At 39.2% G+C, this 22409-nt stretch overlaps 2 protein-coding genes across 2 annotated transcripts; one reads left to right on the plus strand and one right to left on the minus strand.

Moving 5' to 3' along the window:
- The first annotated feature begins 2255 nt into the window (after positions 1-2255).
- On the plus strand, positions 2256-3239 carry LOC113249339 (olfactory receptor-like protein OLF4). Its single transcript, XM_048227068.1, has one exon. It carries the CDS (start codon positions 2256-2258, stop codon positions 3237-3239), a length of 984 nt encoding a protein of 327 aa, XP_048083025.1.
- A 10620-nt stretch (positions 3240-13859) lies between these two features.
- On the minus strand, positions 13860-14792 carry LOC125283772 (olfactory receptor 7A5-like). The gene has a single exon (XM_048226982.1). The coding sequence runs from the start codon at positions 14790-14792 to the stop codon at positions 13860-13862; it is 933 nt and encodes a 310-aa protein (XP_048082939.1).
- Positions 14793-22409: the final 7617 nt, after the last annotated feature.

A 22409-nucleotide genomic window follows, 5' to 3' on the forward strand; every position in this document is an offset into this window, starting at 1 on the left:
ACTGTTGGTGGGAATGCAAGTTGGTACAGCCACTCTGGAAAACAGTGTGGAGGTCCCTTAAAAAGTTAAAAATTGAGCTACCCTATGATCCAGCCATTGCACTACTGGGTATTTACCCCAAAGATACAGACGTAGTGAAGAGAAGGGCCATATGCACCCCAATGTTCATAGCGGCATTGTCCACAATAGCTAAATCATGGAAGGAGCCGAGATGCCCTTCAACAGATAACTGGATTAAGAAGATGTGGTCCATATATACAATGGAATATTACTCAGCCATCAGAAAGAACGATTACACAACATTTGCAGCAACATGGATGGGACTGGAGGAGATTATGCTAAGTGAAATAAGTCAAGCAGAGAAAGACAATTATCATATGGTTTCACTCATTTATGGAACATAAGAAATAGGAAGATTGGTAGGAGAAGGAAGGGAAGAATGAAGGGGGGTTAAACAGAAGGGGGAATGAATCATGAGAGATTGTGGACGCTGGGAAATGGACTGCGGGCTTCAGAGGGGAGGGGCATGGGGGATTGGGATAGGCTGGTGATGGGTATTAAGGAGGGCACATACTGTGTGGTGCACTGGGTGTTATATGCAAGTGATGAATCATGGAACATTGCATCAAGAACTGGGGATGTACTGTATGGTGACTAATATAACAAAATAAACATTATTAAAAAAACAAATGCACATTATAACTTCAATTAAAAACAGTTATTGGAAAAAATTCTAGAAGAAAATACAATAAAATAGTAATGACAGTGAAAAAAAATAAATATCAAATATGTGTAAAATCATATGGTATTTGTCTTTCTCTGGCTGATTTATTTCACTTAGTATAGCCCCCTCTTGATTAATCTATGTTGTTGCAGATGGGAAGATCTCCTTTGTACCTCTTAATACCCTTTATCTACTCCCCCTCCACCTACTCTCTGGCAAGTACCAGTTTTTTCTCTGTATTCATCTGTTTGTTTATTTGTTCTGTTTTTTAGATTACACATATAAGTGAGGTCATATGGTATTTGTCTGATTTATTTCACTTAGTATAGTACCCTCTAGATCCATCCATGTTGTTGCAAATGGCAAGATATCGTTATTTTTTATTGGTGAGAAATGTTCATATATATACACATATATTTACATATATTATTTATATACCATATTATATATTATATTTATATATATGAATATGAAGTTATATATATATCTTCTTTTTTTTTTTTTAAAGATTTTATTTATTCAACAGAGATAGAGACAGCCAGCGAGAGAGGGAACACAAGCAGGGGGAGTGGGAGAGGAAGAAGCAGGCTCATAGTGGAAGAGCCTGATGTGGGGCTCGATCCCACACCACCGGGATCACGCCCTGAGCCGAAGGCAGACGCTCAACCGCTGTGCCACCCAGGTGCCCCATTCTTCTTTATCCATTCATCTATTCATGGACACTTGGGTTGGGCTGCCTCCATATCTTGGCTATTATAAACAATGCTGCAATAAACATTGGGTGCATATGTATATTTGAATTAGTGTTTTTGTCTTCTTTGGGAAGTGGATTACTTGATCATGAGATATTTCTATTTTTAACTTTTTGAACCTCCATTCTGTTTTCCACAGTGGCTGAGCCAGTTTGCAGTCCTAACAGTGCACAAGGATTCCCTCCTCTCCACATCCTGACCAACACTTATCATTTCTTGTCATTTTAAACTAGCCATTCTGACTATTGTGAGGTGATAGTTTTATTCTTTTGGATGTCACCCAGATGGAATTATTTTATTTCCTTTTCAGATTGTTCGCTGTTTTTTGTAGATATTCAACTGATGTTTTGAGGGTTGGCTTTGTATCCAGTTACTTGACTGAATTAATGTAATAATTTTGTTAGTGTTTTGTGGCATCTTCAGGATTATCTACATATAAGATCACACCGTGTGCAGATATAAATTTATTTCTTCCTTTCCAGTTTGGATGCCTTTTATTTCTTTTTCTTTCTTTAGTTGCTCTGGTTAGAACTTCCAGTGTTATGTTCAGTAGAAGTCAGGAAAGGGGGCATCCTTGCCTTGTTCCTGACCATACAGGAAGAAATGTTCACTGTATCCCTATTGAGTATCATGCTTGCTGTGGCTTTTTCATAAAAGGCTTTACGTTGAGATAGTTTCCTTCTATTTTTAGTTTTTCATGATTTTATCATGTTTCATACAGATATAAACATTAATGTCTTGAGTGCAGAACATGAACAAATACAATTGCCCAGTTAGTAATGCATAATTGTGTCCTGCTCTTTCTTTCTTATTTTGGTAGTCACATCAAAGACATGGAACTAGAGAATGATACACGAATATCAGAATTTCTTCTTCTGGGATTTTCAGAGGAACCAGAACTGCAGCCCCTCCTATTTGGGCTTTTCCTCTCCATGTACCTGATCACTGTGTGTGGAAACCTGCTCCTCATCCTGGCCATCAGCTCTGACTCCCACCTCCACACCCCCATGTACTTCTTCCTGGCCAACCTGTCCTTTGTAGACATCTGCCTTACCTCCACCACCATCCCCAAGATGCTGGTAAATATACAAACACAGAGAAAAGTCATAACTTATGATAGCTGCATCACACAGATGTACTTTTTCATACTTTTTGTAGGTTTGGACAACTTCCTCCTGACTGTGATGGCCTATGACCGCTTTGTGGCCATCTGTCACCCCCTGCACTACACGGTCACCATGAACCCCCAGGTCTGTGTACTGCTGGTTCTGGTGTCCTGGATCATGAGTGTCCTGCATTCCTTGTTACAAACCTTAATGGCGTTGTGGCTGTCCTTCTGTAGAGTCTTGGAAATCCCCCACTTTTTCTGTGAGCTTAGTCAGATGATCCAACTTGCCTGTTCTGATACCTTTCTTAATGACATGGTGCTGTATTTTGCAACTGTGCTGCTGGTTGCTGCTCCCCTGGCTGGGGTCCTTTACTCTTACTCTAAGATAGTTTCCTCCATATGTGGGATCTCATCAGCTCAGGGGAAGTACAAAGCATTTTCCACCTGTGCATCTCACCTCTCCATTGTCTCCTTGTTTTATTGTACAGGCCTAGGAGTGTACCTTAGCTCTGCTTCTACCCAGAGCTCCCACGCAGGTGCAGTGGCCTCAGTGATGTACACGGTGGTCACCCCCATGCTGAACCCCTTCATCTACAGCCTGAGGAACAGAGACATAAAAGGGACTCTAAATGTATTTTTCAGAAAGAAGCCATAAAAGGGCCATTTTTTCAAGAAGTACCTGTTATTGCAGACTAATGCCTAACAGCCAGAAATTGTGATTCGTTAATCAGATCATGAAATAAGAACTTAATCCCTCTATCTGTATCCTGGAGTGTCACGTTTTCTAAATTCAACTGCTTTATTAAACTTTCTGCTCCTTTTGATAGCCAACATTTTTTTTTTCTTTTTTGTTTTCTTAATTTCCATATTAGTTCCAACCCTGAATCAGGAACGATTTGGAGATTTCCATTTGCCTCGTAGAGTGATGAACTCTACTAGTTTCATGGAATAAACTATGTTTTGCAACTGAGACCATTCTCATAATTTTATTGTAGAGGATATTCTGAGATCACAGGTTTTCACTCTGTGTCTGCCATTCATTTCCATGTTAATACTTTAAATGCTCTGTCTGGTAATACATACTTAATCTACTAGTTTGTTTTGTAGCTAGTCTTGGGGTTTTATGATCCTCGTTAGGATCCTATTCTCATAGCAGCTCAGCATCCACAGTATACCCAGCACAGAATAATAAAGCAAAAATCATTTATGAAAAACACAATCCAAGTGTAATCTACAGAAAGACAAATTTGCATAAAACAAGTTACCCAATACGGGTTCAGTGTCAGGGAAGACCTGAAATGAGATGAAGCACAATTTTCGATCACATCATATTTCTTTGTGGAAAATGTGCTTTTGATGATGAACATCTACCATTGAAGTCGGAATAGTTGGCGTCCATGTTTAAAGGGTTTTATTAATTAAAGTGAAGACTGTAGTGGCAGATTTTATATTATTTAATTGGATTATTTTGCCATTCTACTTGAAAATTTACAGTGCTGCCTACAAATATTACTCCTTTAAAAAAAAAAATGTTACAGGGGCGCCTGGGTAGCGCAGTCGTTAAAGCGTCTGCCTTCGGCTCAGGGCGTGATCCTGGAGTTCCGGGATCGAGTCCCACATCAGGCTCCTCTGCTGTGAGCCTGCTTCTTCCTCTCCCACTCCCCCTGCTGTGTTCCCTCTCTCGCTGGCTGTCCCTCTGTCACATAAATAAATAAAATCTTTAAAAAAAAATGTTACAAATGTTATAGTGTGAGTGAGTGAACAGAAAGTGTTTTCACTGTCATTAAATTTTTTACTTATCTTGTGATGCTTTGCTGCTGATTTTATTTATTTGCATCTTCTTCTCCTCCCCTTTTCTTTGCTCTAACAAATGGTTTGCAAATTTGCTTAGGTTTTCAAAAATTAACTCCTAGGTTTGTTAATCTTTTCTATTGGTTTTCTGGTCTATGTATCATTTCTGTATGCTCTGATATTTGGTATTTCTTTTCCTCTGTTGCTTAGGACTTAGTTTGTTCTTTCTCTAGGTCTTTGAATCATACAGTTAGGTTATTCACTTAAGCGCTTTTATTTTTCTTAATGTAAACATTTATAGCTATAAACTTCCCTCTTAGAGTTGCTTTGGCAACATCCCATAAGTTTTGATAGGCCATGTTTCCATTTTCATTTGGTTGAAGATATTTATTTATTTATTTATTTATGTATTTATTTATGTATTTATTTATTTTTTATTATGTTATTTTAGTCACCATAGTATCATTAGTTTTTGATGTAGTGTTCCATGATTCATTGTTTGCGTATAACACCCAGTGCTCCATGCAATACTTGCTCTCCTTAATACCCATCACCCTGTTACCCCATTCCTCCCCCGACACCCTCAGTTTTTTTTCCCAGAGTCCATAGTCTCTCATGGTTCATCTCCCTTTCTAATTCCCCCTCTTCATTTTTCCCTTCCTTCCCCTAATGTCCTCCCTGCTATTCCTTATGTTCCACATGTAAGTGAAACCATATAATTATCTTTCTCTGCTTGACTTATTTCATTAGCATAATCCCCTCCAGTTCTATCCATGTCAATGCAAATGTTGGGTATTCATCCTTACCAATAGCTGACTAAATTTCCATTGTATATATAGGCCACATCTTCTTTATCCATTCATCTGTTGAAGGGTATCCTGACTCCTTCCACAGTTTGGCTATTGTGGACAATGCTGCTATGAACTTCGGGGTGCATATGGCCCTTCTTTTCACTACATCTGTATCTTTGGGGTAAATACCTAGTAGTGCAATTGCTGAGTCATAGGGTAGCTCTATTCTTAACATCTTGAGGAACCTCCATACTGTTTTCCAGAGTGGCTGTACCAGCTTGCATTCCCACCAACAGTGTAAGAGTATTCCCCTTTCTCCACATCCTTACCAATATTTGTTCTTTCCTACTTTGTTGATTGAAGATTTTCAAATTTTCTTTTTGGTTTCTTCTTTTAACCACCAGCTGCTCATGAGTGTGTGGTTTAATTCCCACATGTTTGTGAATGTTTCAGATATCTGTGCCCTTAAACTCATTGCAGCGTTATTTACAATAGTCAAGACATGGGAACAGCTGCGTATCATCAACAGGTGAATTAATGATGATGACATATCTATACAGTGAAATTCAACAATAAAAAAGAAGACATCCATTCCTTTGCTAAAACATGGATGGCCTCCGAGAGCATTATGCTAAGTGAAATAATCAGACAGAGAATGACCAATGTTGTATGATCTCACTTATATGTGAAATACAAAATCTGAACTCATAGAAACAGAGAGTAGGTTGATGTTTGTGGCTGGAGTTTGTGGAAATGAGAAGATGCTGGTGAAAGCCTACAAAACTTGAGTTATAAGATGAATGAGTATGATTTCACTCAGATGTGGAATATAAGAAATAGTGCAGAGGATCATAGGGGGAGGGAGGGAAATTTGAATGGGAATAAATCGGAGAGGGAGACAAACCTTGAGAGACTCGACTCTGGGAAACAAACTGAGGGTTGTGGAAGGGGAGGTGGGTGGGGGGATGGGGTAACAGGGTGATGGGCATGAAGGAGGGCATGTGATGTGATGTGATGAGCACTGTGTGTCATATCAATTGATGAATCTTTGCACACTATATCTGAAACTAAGGAGGTGAATGAGATGAATGAGTTCTGGGAACATAATGTACAACATGGTTTATATGGTTAACTATACTGTCTTGAATACTTGAATGTTGCTAACAGAGTACATAGTAAATGTTCTTACAACAAAAAGAAATGATAACTTTGTGAAACGATGAATGCATTCAGTAAGTTATCCTGGCGATCATTTCACAATGTACATGCATATAAAATCACCAAGTTGTATGCTTAAACTTCCAGAATTTTATATGTCAATTACATTTCAATAAAACTGGAAAAATGAGGGGTGGGGGTTGGGGTAATTGGGTACGGACATTAAGGAGGACACGTGATGTGATGAGCAGTGTGTGTTATATGCAACTGATGACTAATTGAATTCTACATCTGCAGCTAATGATGTACTATGTTTTGGCTAATTGCATTTAAATTAAAAAAGCAAAAGTGGAAAAACAATGAAAAAATACTCCTATGTCTCTGTCGTCTTCCTTGCATTTCAAATGTCTCCTCCTTCTAGCAGAATTTTCCCCATAAAAAAGGAGTGCCAGAATGAAAACCATTATGAATATGTCAATGAGAAGGTCAATGAATAGGAAAAATGTATCTATATTAAGGATGCTATGAAAATGGCATCAGTGATACAACTGTTCTTAGCCCCATCAATTGGTGAGTTAGAAATGGTGTCCCTGTTCTCTCTGAAGTATCTGGAAAGAAAAACCTTTATTTCTTTGATGTTTTCTTGGACTAGGAATGGTGACCTACAAGCAAGAGGTGGGGAGTAAATATTTACTTTGGAGGAAAGCCTGACCTTCTGAACTAAATTTCCATAAGTGTGCAGTAGACACGTAATTCAGTCTTACTGTCTTCTCAAAGATCAGTGCACTGCTGAAGGTGGAAGTGGAAATGAAACCTCTCAAATTGAAATTTACACCAGTGGTAGACTGTTGGCAGAGAGGGTCCCACATCCCCGTTGTTCTATGTGGCCATGTCTTTGGCAATGTGGTCAGCACCTTCCATTAGGTGGTAGAGACCATTCCTCCACCTTTGATCTGGGCTGTATTAGGATTTTTTATTTGCTGTGGCCAGCAGGATATGGAGTGACAGTGGACCTTAGAGTCTTGGTGCATTTCTGGTTCTCTGTCTTAGATCTCTGGCTCCAAAAGTGAATTAAGGCAGGTGGGCTGCCAGAGGAAGTGAGGACATGTGGAGCAGAGCCCAGCCAAAGCCACCTGGGATCTGCCACAGCTAGCTAGCCAAGCCCCAATTATATTAGAATGCCCCTGAGTGATCAACAGAGCTCTCCCAGCTGACACACAGGTGACCCAAGTCTTTTGAGGAAATCAACACAGATTGGAGTAACTCATCACCAAACAATTCGATTTGATACTAAAGACGTTAATTAATAAGACTGATAAACCTCTGGCCAGACTTATCCAAAAGAAAAGAGAAAGGACCCAAATTAATAAAATCACGAATGAAAGGGGGGAGATCACAACTAACATCAAGGAAATAAAAACAATATTAGAAATCATTACCAGCTACTATATGCCAACAAATTAAGCAACCTGGAAGATATGGATGGCTTCCTGGAAACTTACAAACAACCAAGACTGAAATAGGAAGAAATAGACAACCTGAATAGACCAATAACCAGTAACGAAATTGAACCACTAATCAAAAACCTCCCAAAAAACAAGAGTCCAGGCCCAGATGGTTTCCCAGAGGAATTCTACTAAACATTTAAAGAAGGAATCATACCTATTCTATGGAAACTGTTTTTTAAAAAAAGAAACAGAAGGAAAACTTCCAAACTCGTTCTATGAAGCCAGCATTAACCATGATCCCCAAACCAGGCAAAGACCCATCAAAAAGGAGAATTACAGACCAATATCCCTGATGAATATGGATGCCAAACTATTCATAACCAATATGGATCATAGCCAATAGTACATTAAAAGGATTATCCACCAAGACCAAGTGGGATTTATTCCTGGGATGCAAGGTGGGTTCAACGTTTGCAAATCTATCAATGTCATAGAGCACATTAATAAAAGAAAACACGAGAACCATATGATCCTCTCAATTGATGAAGAAAAAGCATTTGACAAAATGCAGCATCTTTTCCTGATTAAAACTCTTCATAGTGTAGGAATAGAAGGAACATTCCTCAACATCATAAAAGCCATCTATGAAAAGCCCACAGGGAATATCATTCTCAATGAGGAAAAGCTTTTCCCTTAAGGTCAGGAACATGAGAGGGATGCCCACTCTCACCACTATTGTTCAACATAGTATGAGAAGTCTTAGCCTCAGCAATCAGACAACAAAAAGAAAACAAATAGGCATTCAAATTGGCAAAGAAGAAGTTTAACTCTCTCTTTTCACAGATGACATGATACTTTATGTGGAAAACTCAAAAAACTTCACCCCCAAATTACTAAACCTCATAAAACAATTCAGCAATGTGGCAAGATACAAAATCAATGCACAGAAATCAGTTGCTTTTCTATACACTAACAATGTAACTGTAGAAAGAGATATTAAGGAATCAATTTCACTTACACTAGCACAAAAAATCATAAGATACTAGGAAAAAACCTAACCAAAGAAGAAAAGGATCTGTGCTCTAAAAACTACAGAACACTTATGAAAGAAATTGAGTTAGAAACAAAAAGATGGGAAAACATTCCATGCTCATGGATTGGAAGAATAAATATAGTGAAAATGTCTATGCTGTCCAGAGCAATCCACACTTTTGTTGCCATCCCTGTTGAAATACCTTTGGAATTTTTCACAGAGATGAAAAAACAATCTTAAAATTTTTATGGAACCAGAAAAGACCCCGAACAACCAAGGGAATGTTGAAAAAGAAAAACAATACTGGGGGCACCACGTTGCCTGACTTCATGCTGTATTACAAAGCTGTGATCACCAAGACAGCATAGTATTGGCATAAAAACAGACACATAAATCAATGGAACAGAATAGAGTCTCCAGAAATGGACCCTTAGCTCTATGGTCAACCAATCTTTGACAAATCTGGAAAAAATATCCAATGGAAAAAAGACAATCTCTTCAATAAATGGTGCTAGGAAAATTGGACAGCTACATACAGAAGAATGAAACTGGACCATTCTCTTACACCATACACAGAGATAAACTCAAAATGGATGAAAGACCTCATTGTGAGACAGGAGTCCATCAAAATCATAGAGGAGAACATAAGCAGTAACCTCTTTGACAACGGTGACAGCAATTTCATTCAAGACATATTCCAAAGGCAAGGGAAAGAAAAGCAAAAATGAACTTTTGGGACTTTATCAGGATAAAAAGCTTCTGCACAGCAAAGGAAACAGTTAACAAAACTAAGAGGCGATTCATGGAATGGGAGAAAATATTTACAAATGATATTTCAGATAAAGGGCTGGTATCCAAGATCTATAAAGAACTTCTCAAACTCAACACCCAAAAATCAAACAATCCAGTCAAGAAATGGGCAGAAGACAGGAACAGACACTTCTCTAAAGAAGACATACAAATGGCTAACAGACACATGAAAAAATGTTCAACATCATTAGCCATCAGGGAAATTCAAATCAATGCCACATTGAGATATATCACCTTACACCAGTTAGAATGGCCAAAATTAACAAAACAGGGAACAACAAATATTGGTGAAGATGTGGAGAAAGGGGAACCCTCTGACACTGTTGGTGGGAATGCAAGCTGATACGGCCACTCTGGAAAACAGTGTGGAGGTACCTCAAAAAGTTAAAAATAGGGGTGCCATGGTGGCTCAGTCATGGTCTGAGTGTCTGCCTTCAGCTCAGGTCATGATCCCAGGGTTTCGGGATTGAGCCCTGCATCAGGCTCCTTGCTCAGCAGGGAGTCTGCTTCTCTCTCTACCCCTCCCCACTGCTCGTGGTCTTTCTCTCTCTGTCACTCTTTCTCTCTCAAATAAATAAATAAAAATCTTTTAAAAAGTTAAAAATAGAGCTACCATTCTGTTCAGCAATTGCACTACTAAGTATTTACCCCAAAGTTACAGTTGTAGTGAACAGAAGGGGCACCTGCACCCCAATGTTGTTAGCAGCAATATCCACAATTGCCAAAAGTGGAAGAAGCTGAGATGCCCTTTATTGGATGAATGGATAACGAGGATGTGGTTCATATATACAATGGCATATTACTCAGCCATTAGAGAGGATGAATACCCACCATTTGCATCGACATGGATGGAACTGGAGGGGATTATGCTAAGTGAAATAAATCAAGCAGAGAAAGGCAATTATCATATGGTTTCACTCATATGTGGAACATAAGGGATTGAATGGAGGACAATAGGGGAAGGAAGGGAAAGCTGAAGGGGGGAGGAGATCAGAGAGGGAGACAAACCATGAGAGACTATGGACTCTGGGAAACAAACTGAGGGTTTCAGCGGGGTGGGGAGTGGGGGGATGGAGTTGCTAGCTGATGGGTAATAAGGGGGGCATGTGTTGTGATAAGCCCTGGATGTTATGTGCTACTAATGAATGGTGGAACACTACGTCAAAAACTAATGATGTACTGCATGGTGGCTAATGTAACATAATAATAAAAAAAAAGAAATAAATTAAAAAAATAAAGAGCAGGCGGTAACATCAAAAAAAATACAACATCCAATACATGATCCATGAAAGAAAGATTGGACTTCATTAACATTGAAGATGTTGATCTACAAAGAATACTGCCAAGACAATGAGAGGACTAACCACAAACTGGGAGACAATATTTGCAAAAGAGATGTCTGATAAAAGAATATTATCCAAAGCATAGATACTCAACATTAAGAAAACAAACAACTCTATTTAAAAATGGGCCAATATGGCTATAAGAATTTGCCAAAAATCAAAGAAAGCATTCTGTGAGAATGTCTGGCTATATGGAATTCACAATAAAGAGTATTGCCTATTTCATTATTATTTGTAAATTGTGTTATACATCCTTTGTATCAGTGAAACTTACAATAAACCTATGTACATGTAAAAAAAATAAAAATGGGCCAAAGACCTTAACAAACATTTCCCAGAGGAGGATATAGATGTTCCACATCATATATTCTCAGAGAAATGCAAAGTGAAAGAACAACGAGATGTCCTTACGCCTCTGCTAGAAGAGCCAAAATCCAGAACACCGAAAACACAAATGTTGGTGAGGTTGGGGAGCAGCAGGAAGTCTCATTCACGGCTGGTGGGAACGTAAAAGAGTCCAGCCACTTTGGAAGACAGTTGCAAACATATTCTTACTGTACCATCCAGCTGTTGTTATTCTTTGTATTTACCTAATGTGGTTGAAAACATTTCTACACACAAACCGCACATGTATGTTTCTAGTAGCTTTATTCATAATTGCCAAAACTTGGATGCAAACAAGATATCCTTCAATAGGTAAATAGAGAAACTGAGGTACATCAAGAAATGGAATATTATTCAACATTGAACAGAAAAGAAATATCAGGCCATGAAAAGACATGGAGGAAACTGAAATGTCTATTATTAAGTGAAAGAATCCAATATGAAAAGGCTATATAGTGTATGAGTTTGACTATATGACATTTTGAAGAGGCAAAACTGTGGTGACAGTAAACTTGTCAGTGGTTAACAGGGGTTAATAGGGAAGGAGGGATGAATGGGCACAGAGGATTTTTTTAGGGCAGTGATGTATGATATGACAATAATGGATACATGTCATTATACATTTGTACAATGTATACACCAACAGTGAACCCAAATGTAAACCATGGACTTTGGGTGACGATGTGTCAAGGTAGGCTCATCAATTTTAACTAATGCCCCACTCTGGTGGTGACTGTTGATAATGGGGGAGGCTCTGCATACGTGGGGGAAGGGATTATATGGGAAATCTCTGAACGTTTTTCTCAATTTTGCTGTGAACCCAAAACTGCTCTAAAAATAAAATATATTAAAAAATAAATAAAAGATTTTATTTATTTATTTGAGAGAGAGAGAGATAACAAGAGAGAGCAGAGCAAGAGGGAGGGCAGAGAGAGAAACAGTCTCCCCGCTGAGCAGGGAGCCCTACATGGGACTTCATCCAAGGACCCTGGGATCATGACCTGAGCTGAGGGCAGGCACTTAATAGACTGAGCCACCCAGGTGCCCAATAGATGAGATTTAAATAATTCTCTGTGTGTCTAAACAAATGCGTGTGAATGTGTTTATTTGAGATAAAGATATATGCACATGCATACACACATATACATACTTACTTACCTAACCTGGAATGTTTCTTTGGGACTCAACAAGGTGCTTCTACAAAAGATGTGACCTAAATCACATGATTGTACAGGAATTCAATCTCTCTAATGAGCTATCCTTTGATCCTGAGGATATATATGGATGATATATAATGGATGATATTGGTTTGTTCAATCATTGCCCATTTTATGGTTATGAAAAATTTAGAGAAGGGATATTTCATTTAGACCAGAGGAAAGAGTCCTATTTCTATGTAGCAGAAAGACGAAGATGAGTCAGTAAGACACCATAAACATGCCAACCAATTCTTCACCCCAAGGGGGAAAACCTAATTCCTGTACAGGGACACCAAACTCCATACTTCAGTGAGTATGAGTATTTTATGACAGCATATAATTTCAATTTTTCTTCATCATAGTTAAGATTTTCCCTGGTTCAAAGGCCATATGAAGTTAATATATTTATTTTAATATGTGTTTCTGTGTAGACTCCACTTGGAGACATGTACTTGGTAATCATTTTGGCCATCGTTGTGGTAGGCATGGTGGACACAGCTGGGTAGGAGAACATGATCCCCACAAGGAGAATGAAAATCAGTGACTCCCTATAAGTTATAAGTTAGTCTACATTGTCAGGATGAGCAGTGAAGGTGTGATGTACAAAATATTGATGTATCTGAAAGAGAAAGACTGGGATCTTATACTTTCCTTTATTATAAAACTATATAAATGGCCATAGTTTCAAACTAGTTTTTTTCTATAAGAATAATATGACTCATGACTATCCTTTTAGTAAAATAGGAGAAAATTACTTGGGATCATATATCTTCTTTGAGTAGGAAGTATTCTTTTAAAAAATATTATTTATTTATTTGAGAGATTGAGAGAGAGAGAGAGAGAGAGAGAGAGAGAACACCAGCAGGGGAGTGGCAGAGGGAGAGGGAGAAGCAGGCTCCCCACCAAGCAGGGATCTCAATGTGGGGCTTGATCCCAGATGCCGGGATCATGACCCAAGCTGAAGGCAGATGCTTAAGTGACTGAGCCACCCAGGTGCCCAAGTAGGAAGTATTCTTAAGAAATCCATGATATTCCATGACATAAATGAGAATTTCCAAACATTTTTGATCAAGCCTGGAAAAAACTTTGAAAAAGTAGGATATGGAGAAAGGGGAAAACAGTATATCAGAGCAGAAGCCTAATAAAGTGAGTTACTTAAATGTATGGAGAAGTTGAATTCAAACAAATGGAAATTCCAGGTAATAAATAGAAGGAGCAGATTCTACTTCCACAGTCTGATCAAAGAATGACAGTTTTTGTTCTGAGGCTGTGAGCACTGCCATCATGGGCAATTCTTCAGCCCCAGGACGATGGGCCCTTACATCACTGGAACCCCAATGATTCCTTTCAGAGCCCTCTTTATGTCTTTGTTCCTCAGGCTGTAGATGAAGGGGTTCAGCATGGGCGTGACCACCGTGTACATCACCGAGGCCATGGCACTTGCGTGGGAGCTCTGGGTAACAGCAGAGCTCAGGTACACACCGAGCATCGTGCAGTAAAATAAGGAGACAACGGAGAGGTGAGACGCACAGGTGGAAAATGCTTTGTACTTGCCCTGAGCTGATGATATTCTGTGTACGGAGCAAACAATCTTAGAATAAGAGTAAAGGATCCCAGCAAAAGGACCCCCACCCAGCAGGACAGCTGAAAAATACATCACCAAATTATTAAGTAAGGTGTCAGAACAGGCAAGTTGGATCATCTGATTGAGTTCACAAAAAAAGTGTGGGATTTCGAAGTTTGTATAGAAGGACAGCTGCAACATCATTAAACTCTGTAACAAGGAAGTCAGGATAGAAATGATCCAAGACACCAGAACCAGGAGTCCACAGAGCTGGGGGTTCATGATGACCGTGTAGTGCAGGGGGTGACAGATGGCCACGAAGCGGTCATAGGCCATCACACTCAGGAGAAAGACATCTGACACGGCAAAGAGTATGAGGAAATAAATCTGAGTAACGCAGCCTGCATAGGTTATGACTTTGCTCTGAGTCTGGATGTTCCACAGCATCTTGGGGACGGTGGTGGAGGTGAAACAGATGTCTGCAAAGGACAGGTTGGCCAGGAAGAAGTACATGGGGGTGTGGAGGTGGGAGTCAGAGCTGACGGCCAGGATGAGGAGCAGGTTTCCAAACACAGTGATCAGGTATATGGAGAGGAAAAGCCCAAATAGGAGGGGTTGCAGTTCTGGGTCCTCTGATAGTCCCAGAAGGTGAAACTCTGAAATTTTTGTATCATTTCCTGGTTCCATGTGGTGGAGGTGACTTCAAGGACAGAAGCAAATAGCATGACTAATTTTCACAAATCTTGTATTACTCTGAGTTTTTAAACGATACTTTTAAAAATTTGTATTCTAGAAATTCACTTTAATATGTTGTACATGGATATGGTCCCTTTCAGGAGATTCCCTGTGCCACCATATTTATGGAATTTTTGTTCTAATCACTTTTTTCCCCCAAAAAGGCCATGTATTCTGTAGTTTTAATTTAAAAATTATTCTAAATTTCAGAAATATAAATAAGTTCTGACCACATTTTAGGCATTGTGTAGGTAAGGAATGTATAGGGTGGTAAGGAAAAAATGTCCCTATCGTTCAATGATGGAGAAAGAATACATTAACAAATAAGAAAATTAAATAGCATTTCAGGTGGTGGCAGGTGGAATGAAGAAAAAGAAAGTGGGAAATGTAGAGAGTGAATAGCTATTTTCATGGGTATGTAAGCCATTCTGCAAACAAGGTGACAACGGAACACAGACCTCAAGTAAGACAGAGGGGTAGATGAAGGAATATGGGGGAAGTGTGTGCCTGGCAGAGGGAATGGCCAGTGCAAAGGCCCCGAAGAAGGTACTTGTTTCCAATGTTCAAGTCAAAGAAGCAAAGTCAGTGCTGCAAGGGGAATGAGCCAGAGGGAGACTGAGGAGAGACGCTGTCAGACATGCCGAGGAGGGAAGTGGCCTCTCTGCTCCTTCTGAACCCTCAAGGCACAGGGACTTCCTTGTCCACACTGCCTCTCCCACTGCATTCATTGTGTTGCAAAGACATCCCATGAACTGAACAAGATCCCCTTCTTAGTGGTCTTTCTTGATCGAGTTCTGGCCCCTGTGTTGTGTCACCTTGGGACTTATGAGTCCTGGCACTCTATTGTGGGGACAGCTCACACTCCACAGTCACACACCCACAGGACACCGTGGCTTCCTGGGTTGTGTTATTCCCCTGTCTTTCTCAGCCCCGACCCCCTGATTATGCCAGGAATGGATCCAACCCAAGTAGCCAGATCAGTGATCTTTCCCCTGCAAAGTGCAGAAATGCCAATTCTTAAGCCTCCCATGGAAAAAATAATATACATATATATATATATATATAATTTATATTCTACTCCCCCCAAAATGAGCAAAATGATAAACCAACACTTCACAAAAGGAAGTATACAGAAAAAAAACAAAAGTTGGGCATTTTTATATCAAGCATAGAAGGCTTATTTTTCCTGTACTTCCTTCATCATTATTTGGCTGTTTCTTTTGTATGTGGTCTCATAGAGGATGAGGTTAGTTGTTTTCTCCCTTATCTTATGTGGCATCATGTCACTGATATTCTTGGGCTTTGGGTATTGATCTCTCATTTGACATTTCCAAGGGGCACACTCTAATCTTCATTCTGGATTTCATCCACTGAGCAAAGGGGTCCACAGACTGTGCTCTATAATCTTGCCCACACCATGACAATTCTATCGTTTTGTACTCAGTAATTTTCTTCCTATCATTCTGTCTTCAGGCATCATATCACACACACATTTATTTCATTGTGCTCTGTCCTCACTGTTATGATACATGATTCAAAAGTGCATGGACCTCACTTTCCTGGTTCACATTTGTTTTTCACCAAGTTATGTGAATATATGTGCTTAATATAAAAAGACCTAAGAATATGAAAAGTTATAGAATTGAAAGAATGAAGGGATCACAAAACCAGGCTACAAAGTAAAATGAGTAGTTTCAAAACAGCTGTCCTCGGTGAATTTGTATGAAAAACCAAATCGAACTGAAATGGGATATAAAATAGCAATCATCAATGATATCAATGTGGATTAATAAGTAAATTGGAAAAAGCCTAGATATGAAAGAATATAACGTAATGTTTCCAGAATATTCTGGCCCATGGAAGATCATCAGTTTTTATTTGTTATATGTGTCAGGAATTAGGTCTCAATGTATAAGGACATTTACTACATGGCAAGGTTGTATTTCTGATTCATTGGAAAAGGTTGAATTGCTAAATAAATGCTGGCATATAGGGATATCTATTTGAAAGAATATGAAATCGGTCCCCGTCTCAGACCTTACTAAAACTCAGAGGATTATGAGTGGGGTGTTGGACTTACCTGGCTGGGGTGTCTGACAGGCAGGTCACCATGTGGAAGCCTGAATTCCTCCCTGGACAGCAGGTGATAGAGACTCAAGCTCTGATCTCAGCCGAGACAGCAGGAAGCACTGCAGCATCTGCCCCAGCCAGAATTAGGACCTGGAACAAACAGACAAGAAGCATGGCTCTTCCCTACAGGATTGCACAGGCTGACAGACTGGAAATGAGGAAGGATTTACAGCTCCCTGTATCTGCTCATTAGGCACACTTCCCTCTTGTGACTCAGGCCTCTACACACATGATTCCCAGGGGGAAAAGTCCGCTGGACTGAAAGGATATTTTCCTATTCAATCTCAGTGACCAAAAGACAGGGTTAGAGGTCAAGTGAATCCAGTTTTTGGTGTTTTTTTTCCCCTTTTACTCCCTTTCCCTGAACTTGCCCCCTTCTTGATGTGTGAATCTTCTAGTATTTTACCTCACCACCAATTTGTAATTTTCTCCAAGTCTAAGACCTAATAACCTACCTAGATTAGGTCTCTTTATCTTCAATCATTGACCTGTGGTGGGGACGCAGCCATGCTATCTCCGGACAGGGTCTATTTTTCTTTTCAATAAGGCAAAAAAGTGGGTTCTTCTGCTAATTAACCTTGGCCACTACACACATTGGCTTCAAACACATTTACTATCACAATTAGGACTTTCTTACTTTCTACAGTTAAGAGCTGTCACTTAGTCCTGTGTCATCAAATGGTTGTAATTATAACGGATGTGTTTAGATCTTTTTATGTACTATAACATTCGTTTGTATCTCATAGGGATTGTTTGATTTAATTTCTACAAACATCTTATCCCTGAGGAAGTACATTTATGGACTCCAATCTACATTGCAGACATGGTGTTTGGTGCTGGTTAGTGATCTGTCCACATGGAATATCCGAGTATATGGTGGCCTTGAGTGTCATTCTTTCAGGATGCTTCTAGTTCTCAAACTCTGTGGCATTGGTTTCAACCGGAAAATAATCTGCCCCTAGGGATGTCTGGTGATGTCTGAAGGGATGCTACTGAACACCTACAATCCAAAGGAAACCACCCCTAAATTGTCATCATCCTGCCACAAATGTCAACCATAAAACATGAGAAATCCATCTAGCTCAGCATCTCTCCAACCTCAATGTGCCTGTGAATCCACACAGGTCCCACTACAAAGGCAGGTCTGGTCACAGGGCCTGGGTGGCCCAGAGATTCTGCATTTGTAGCAAACTCTCGGGTGATGTTGATGTGCAGGTCCTGGTGTGTGGAGCACTCTCGGGTTAGCTAAGCTGTGATCCTCTGTTAGAGGTAGGTGTAGGGAGTTTTTAGGCTTTTGTACCAAATATTGTCGTTGCATGAAATTTTGAATAAACCAGGCATTCACTCATTCTTCCGGCTGTGTAAACTCTGTATGTTGCTTTCATAAGTGACCAAGATAATAGACTTATGAAAAAGACTTTGTAGTAGACAGAATACGGCCCTCCCAAATGTGTCCACATCTTAACCCCTGGTAGCTTCATGTTTTTTAGATTTTATTTAAATTCAAGCCAGTCAACAGCTAGTGTATTATTAGTTTCAGAGGTAGTATTTAGTGATTCATCAGTTGTGTATTAAGACCCAGTGCTCATTACAACACATGGCCTCCTTAATGTCCTTCACCCTGTTACCCCATCTCACCACCTACCTCCCCTCCAGCAACCCTCGGTTTGTTCCCTATGGTTAAGAGTCTGTTTTGTTTTGCCTCCCACTCTGTTTTTATCTTATTTTATTTTTCCCTTCCTTCCCCTACGTTTATCAGTTTTGTTTCTTAAATTTCACATATAAGTGAAATCATATGGTATTTGTCTTTTTCTGACTGACTTCTTTTACTTAGCATAATGCACTCTAGTTTCAAATGGCAAGATTTCATTCTTTTGATGGCTGAGTAATGCTCCATTGTATATATGTACCACATCTTCTTTATCCATTTATTGGTTGATGGACATTTGGACTCTTTCCATATTTTGCATTTGTGGACACTGCTGCTATAAACATTGGGGTTCATGTGCCCTTCAAATCACTATGTTTGTATCCTTTGGATAAATCCTTAGTAGTGCAATTGTTGGGGCCTAGGGTAGACCCATAATCAGGAAGAAATTGAATCAGTAATAAAAAATCTCCAAACAAACAGAAGTCCAGGGCCAGATAATTTCCAGGTTATTCTACCAAACATTTAAAGAAGAGCTAATACCTATTCTTTTGAAACTGTTCCAAAAAGTAGAAATGAAAGGAATACTTCCAAACTCATTTTATGAAGCTAGTGTTACCTTCATACCAAAATCAGGCAAAGACCACACTTAAAAGGAGAATTACATACCAATATCCCTGATGAAGATGGATGAAAAAATTCTCAACAAGATATTAGCAATTCAGATCCATTGGTACATTAAAAGAATTATTCACCATGACAAAGCCACATTTATTCCTAGGTTGCAAGGGTAGTTGAAAATCCGAAATTAATCAAAGTGATATATCACATTAATAAAAGAAAAGATAAGAACTATATGATCTCCATAGAGGCAGAAAAAGATTTGACAGAATATAGCAACCTTCCTTGATAAAAACCCTCAAGACAGTAGGAATAGAAGGTACATATCTCAACATCAAAAAGGCCATATAGGATAGACCCACAGCTAAAATCATTCTCAATGGGGAAAAATGGAGAGCTTCTCCCCTAAGGTCCGGAAGGTGACAGGGATGTCCACTGTCATCACTGTTGTTTAACCTAGTACTGGAAGTCCTAGCCTCAGCAGTCAGACAACAAAAAGAAATAAAAGGCATCCAGATCAGAAAGGAAGAAGTCAAAATTCACTCTGTTCAGACAACATGACATTCTATATAGAAAACCCAAAAGACTCCACCAAAAAATTGGTAGAACTGTTACAGGAATTTAGCAAAAGTCTCAGGATGTAAATTCAACACGCAGATGTCCATTGCATATTATGCAACAACAATGAAGTGGCAGAAAGAGAAATCAAGGAATGGACCAAAAACCATAAGATTTGCACCAAAAACCATAAGATACCTAGGAATAAACCTAACCAAAGAGGTAAAGGATCTGTATTCTGAAAACAGTGGAACACTTATGAAAGACATTGAGGAAGACACAAAGAAATGGAAAAACATTCCATGCTCACAGACTGCAAGAACAAATATTTTTATAATGTCCCTGTTACCCATAGCATTCTACACATCGAATCCCTATCAAAATACGATCAACATTTTCACAGAGCTGGAATAAACAATTCTGAAATTTGTATGGAACCAGAAAAGACCACAAAAAGCTAAAGTAATGTTGAAAAAGAAAACCAAGGGGCACCTGGGTAGCTCATTTGGTTATGCAGTCAACTCTTGACTTAGGCTCAGGTCATGGTTTCAGGTTCTGGGATCAATCAAGCCCAGTGTCAGGTTTCTCACTCAGTGGGGCATCTAGTTGGGATTCTCTCTCTTTTTCTCCCTCTGCCCCTTCCCTTGCTTGTGTACTCTCTCTCTCTCTCAAATAAATAAATAAAATAATAAAAATAAATAAATAAATAAATATTTAAACAAAAAGAAAAAAAGAGAAAAAGGAAACCAAAGCTAGAGGCATCACATTTCTGGACTTCAAGCTGTATTACGAAGCTGTAATTATCCAGACAGTATGGTAATGGCACAAAAAAGACACATAGATCAATGAAACAGAATAGAGAATCCAGAAACAGACCCTCGAATATATGGTCAGCTTATCTTTAGCAAAGCTGGAAAGAATATCCAATGGAAAAAAGACAGTCTCTTCAACAAATGGTGTTGGGAAAACTGGACAACCACATGCAGAAGAAAGAAACTGGACCACATTCTGACACAATACACAAAGATAAACTCAAAATGGATGAAAGACCTAAATGTGAGATAGGAACCCATCAAAATCCTAGATGAGAACACAGGCAGCAACCTCTTTGACCTCAGCTGTGGCATGTCTTATTAGACTTGTAGCTGGAGGCAAGGGAAACAAAAAAAGTGAATTATTGGGATTTCATCAGGATAAAAAGCTTCTTCAGGGCAAAGGAAACAGTCAACAAAACCCAAAGGCAACCTACGGAATGGAAGAAGATATTTGCAGATGACGTATCAGATAAAGGGTTAGTATCCAAGATAAATAACTTCAAACTCAACATGCCAAAAACAGAAAATCCAGTCAGGAAATGGGCAGAAGACATGAACAGACATTTCTCCAAAGAACACATACAAATGGCCAACAGACACATGAAAAAATCCTCAACATCACTCATCATCAGGGAAATACAAATCAAAATCACAATGAGATACTACCTCACAACTGTCAGAATGGCTAAAACTAATAACTCATGAAACAACAGGTGTTGGTGAGGATGTGGGAAAGGGGAACCTCTAGCACCAATGGTGGGAATGCAGGCTGGTGCAGCCTCTCTGAAAACAATACGGAGGTTCCTCAAAAAGTTCAAAATACAACTATCCCCAGTACCTTTAAAGTGTTATTTTTTATAGCAAAGAAAGATTAAGGTAGCAGATCAAACAGGGTTGCTTATCAGCTGCCATTAAGATAAAAAAATTAGCTATGGTTGACCAGGTGGGCCGAAGGTAATCACTATGGTCCTCCAAATGTTGATGAGGGAGACAAAAGACTGGTGTCAGAGAGATTTTGAAAATGCCACTCTGCTTGCAATGAAGGTGGAGGAAGAGCCATGAGCCAAGAAATGCAAGTGGCCAAAAATTGAGACTAGAATTGGAAAGAAAACAGATTCTCCCTTGAGCCTCTAGAAGGAACTCACCCTTGCAAACACCTTACTATTAGCAACATGAGACTCTCTCAAGCTTCTGCCTCCAGAACTGTAAGAGCACATGTGTGATTGTTTTAAGCCACTAGTGTGGGGATATTTTACAGCATCAGGGGGACTCTCATACAGACATAGTCAATATAATTATTTGATGAAATTAAGTTTAATCTTTCCAATTCACTCATAGCTTCCCTTGGATGAAGGCAATTTACATGTAAAGAATCCACATTAATTAGAAAAAAAAATTAAATCAATTTGGAGACATTCTGTTCCATCAGCTGGTACAGTGAATTCCTCGTAGCATGAATGTGCCTGTGGTCTGATTCTGAGGCCTTTGAGGCAGTGACATAGGAAAGGAACTCAGGATCAAAATTAAGGTCACTCATTGTAATTTATGACTTTGTGTCTATATATCTCCATCCTTTTATTTCATGTTGATTCAACCATTCATTCTTTTGAGTCCTATCCTCTCCAACCTTTCCTCAGGTCTCCTTTCAACACAAAAGATGAAATTATAAATTGTCTCTGTGTGTACACATGTGGGGAGTGTGCTTATTTGAAAGAAAAATGTGTACAAATGCACACACACACACACACACACACACACACGTCACAACCACTATACTGGACTGTTTTCTTAGGAGTA

This window comes from Ursus arctos, unplaced genomic scaffold (genome assembly GCF_023065955.2).
Source record: "Ursus arctos isolate Adak ecotype North America unplaced genomic scaffold, UrsArc2.0 scaffold_14, whole genome shotgun sequence".
Classification (NCBI taxonomy): Eukaryota; Metazoa; Chordata; class Mammalia; order Carnivora; family Ursidae; genus Ursus; species Ursus arctos.

Bases quoted from the DNA above. Each gene is read 5' to 3' on its own strand.
- LOC125283772 (XM_048226982.1), bottom strand. From the start codon at position 14,792: ATGGAACCAGGAAATGATACAAAAATTTCAGAGTTTCACCTTCTGGGA.
- LOC113249339 (XM_048227068.1), top strand. From the start codon at position 2,256: ATGCATAATTGTGTCCTGCTCTTTCTTTCTTATTTTGGTAGTCACATC.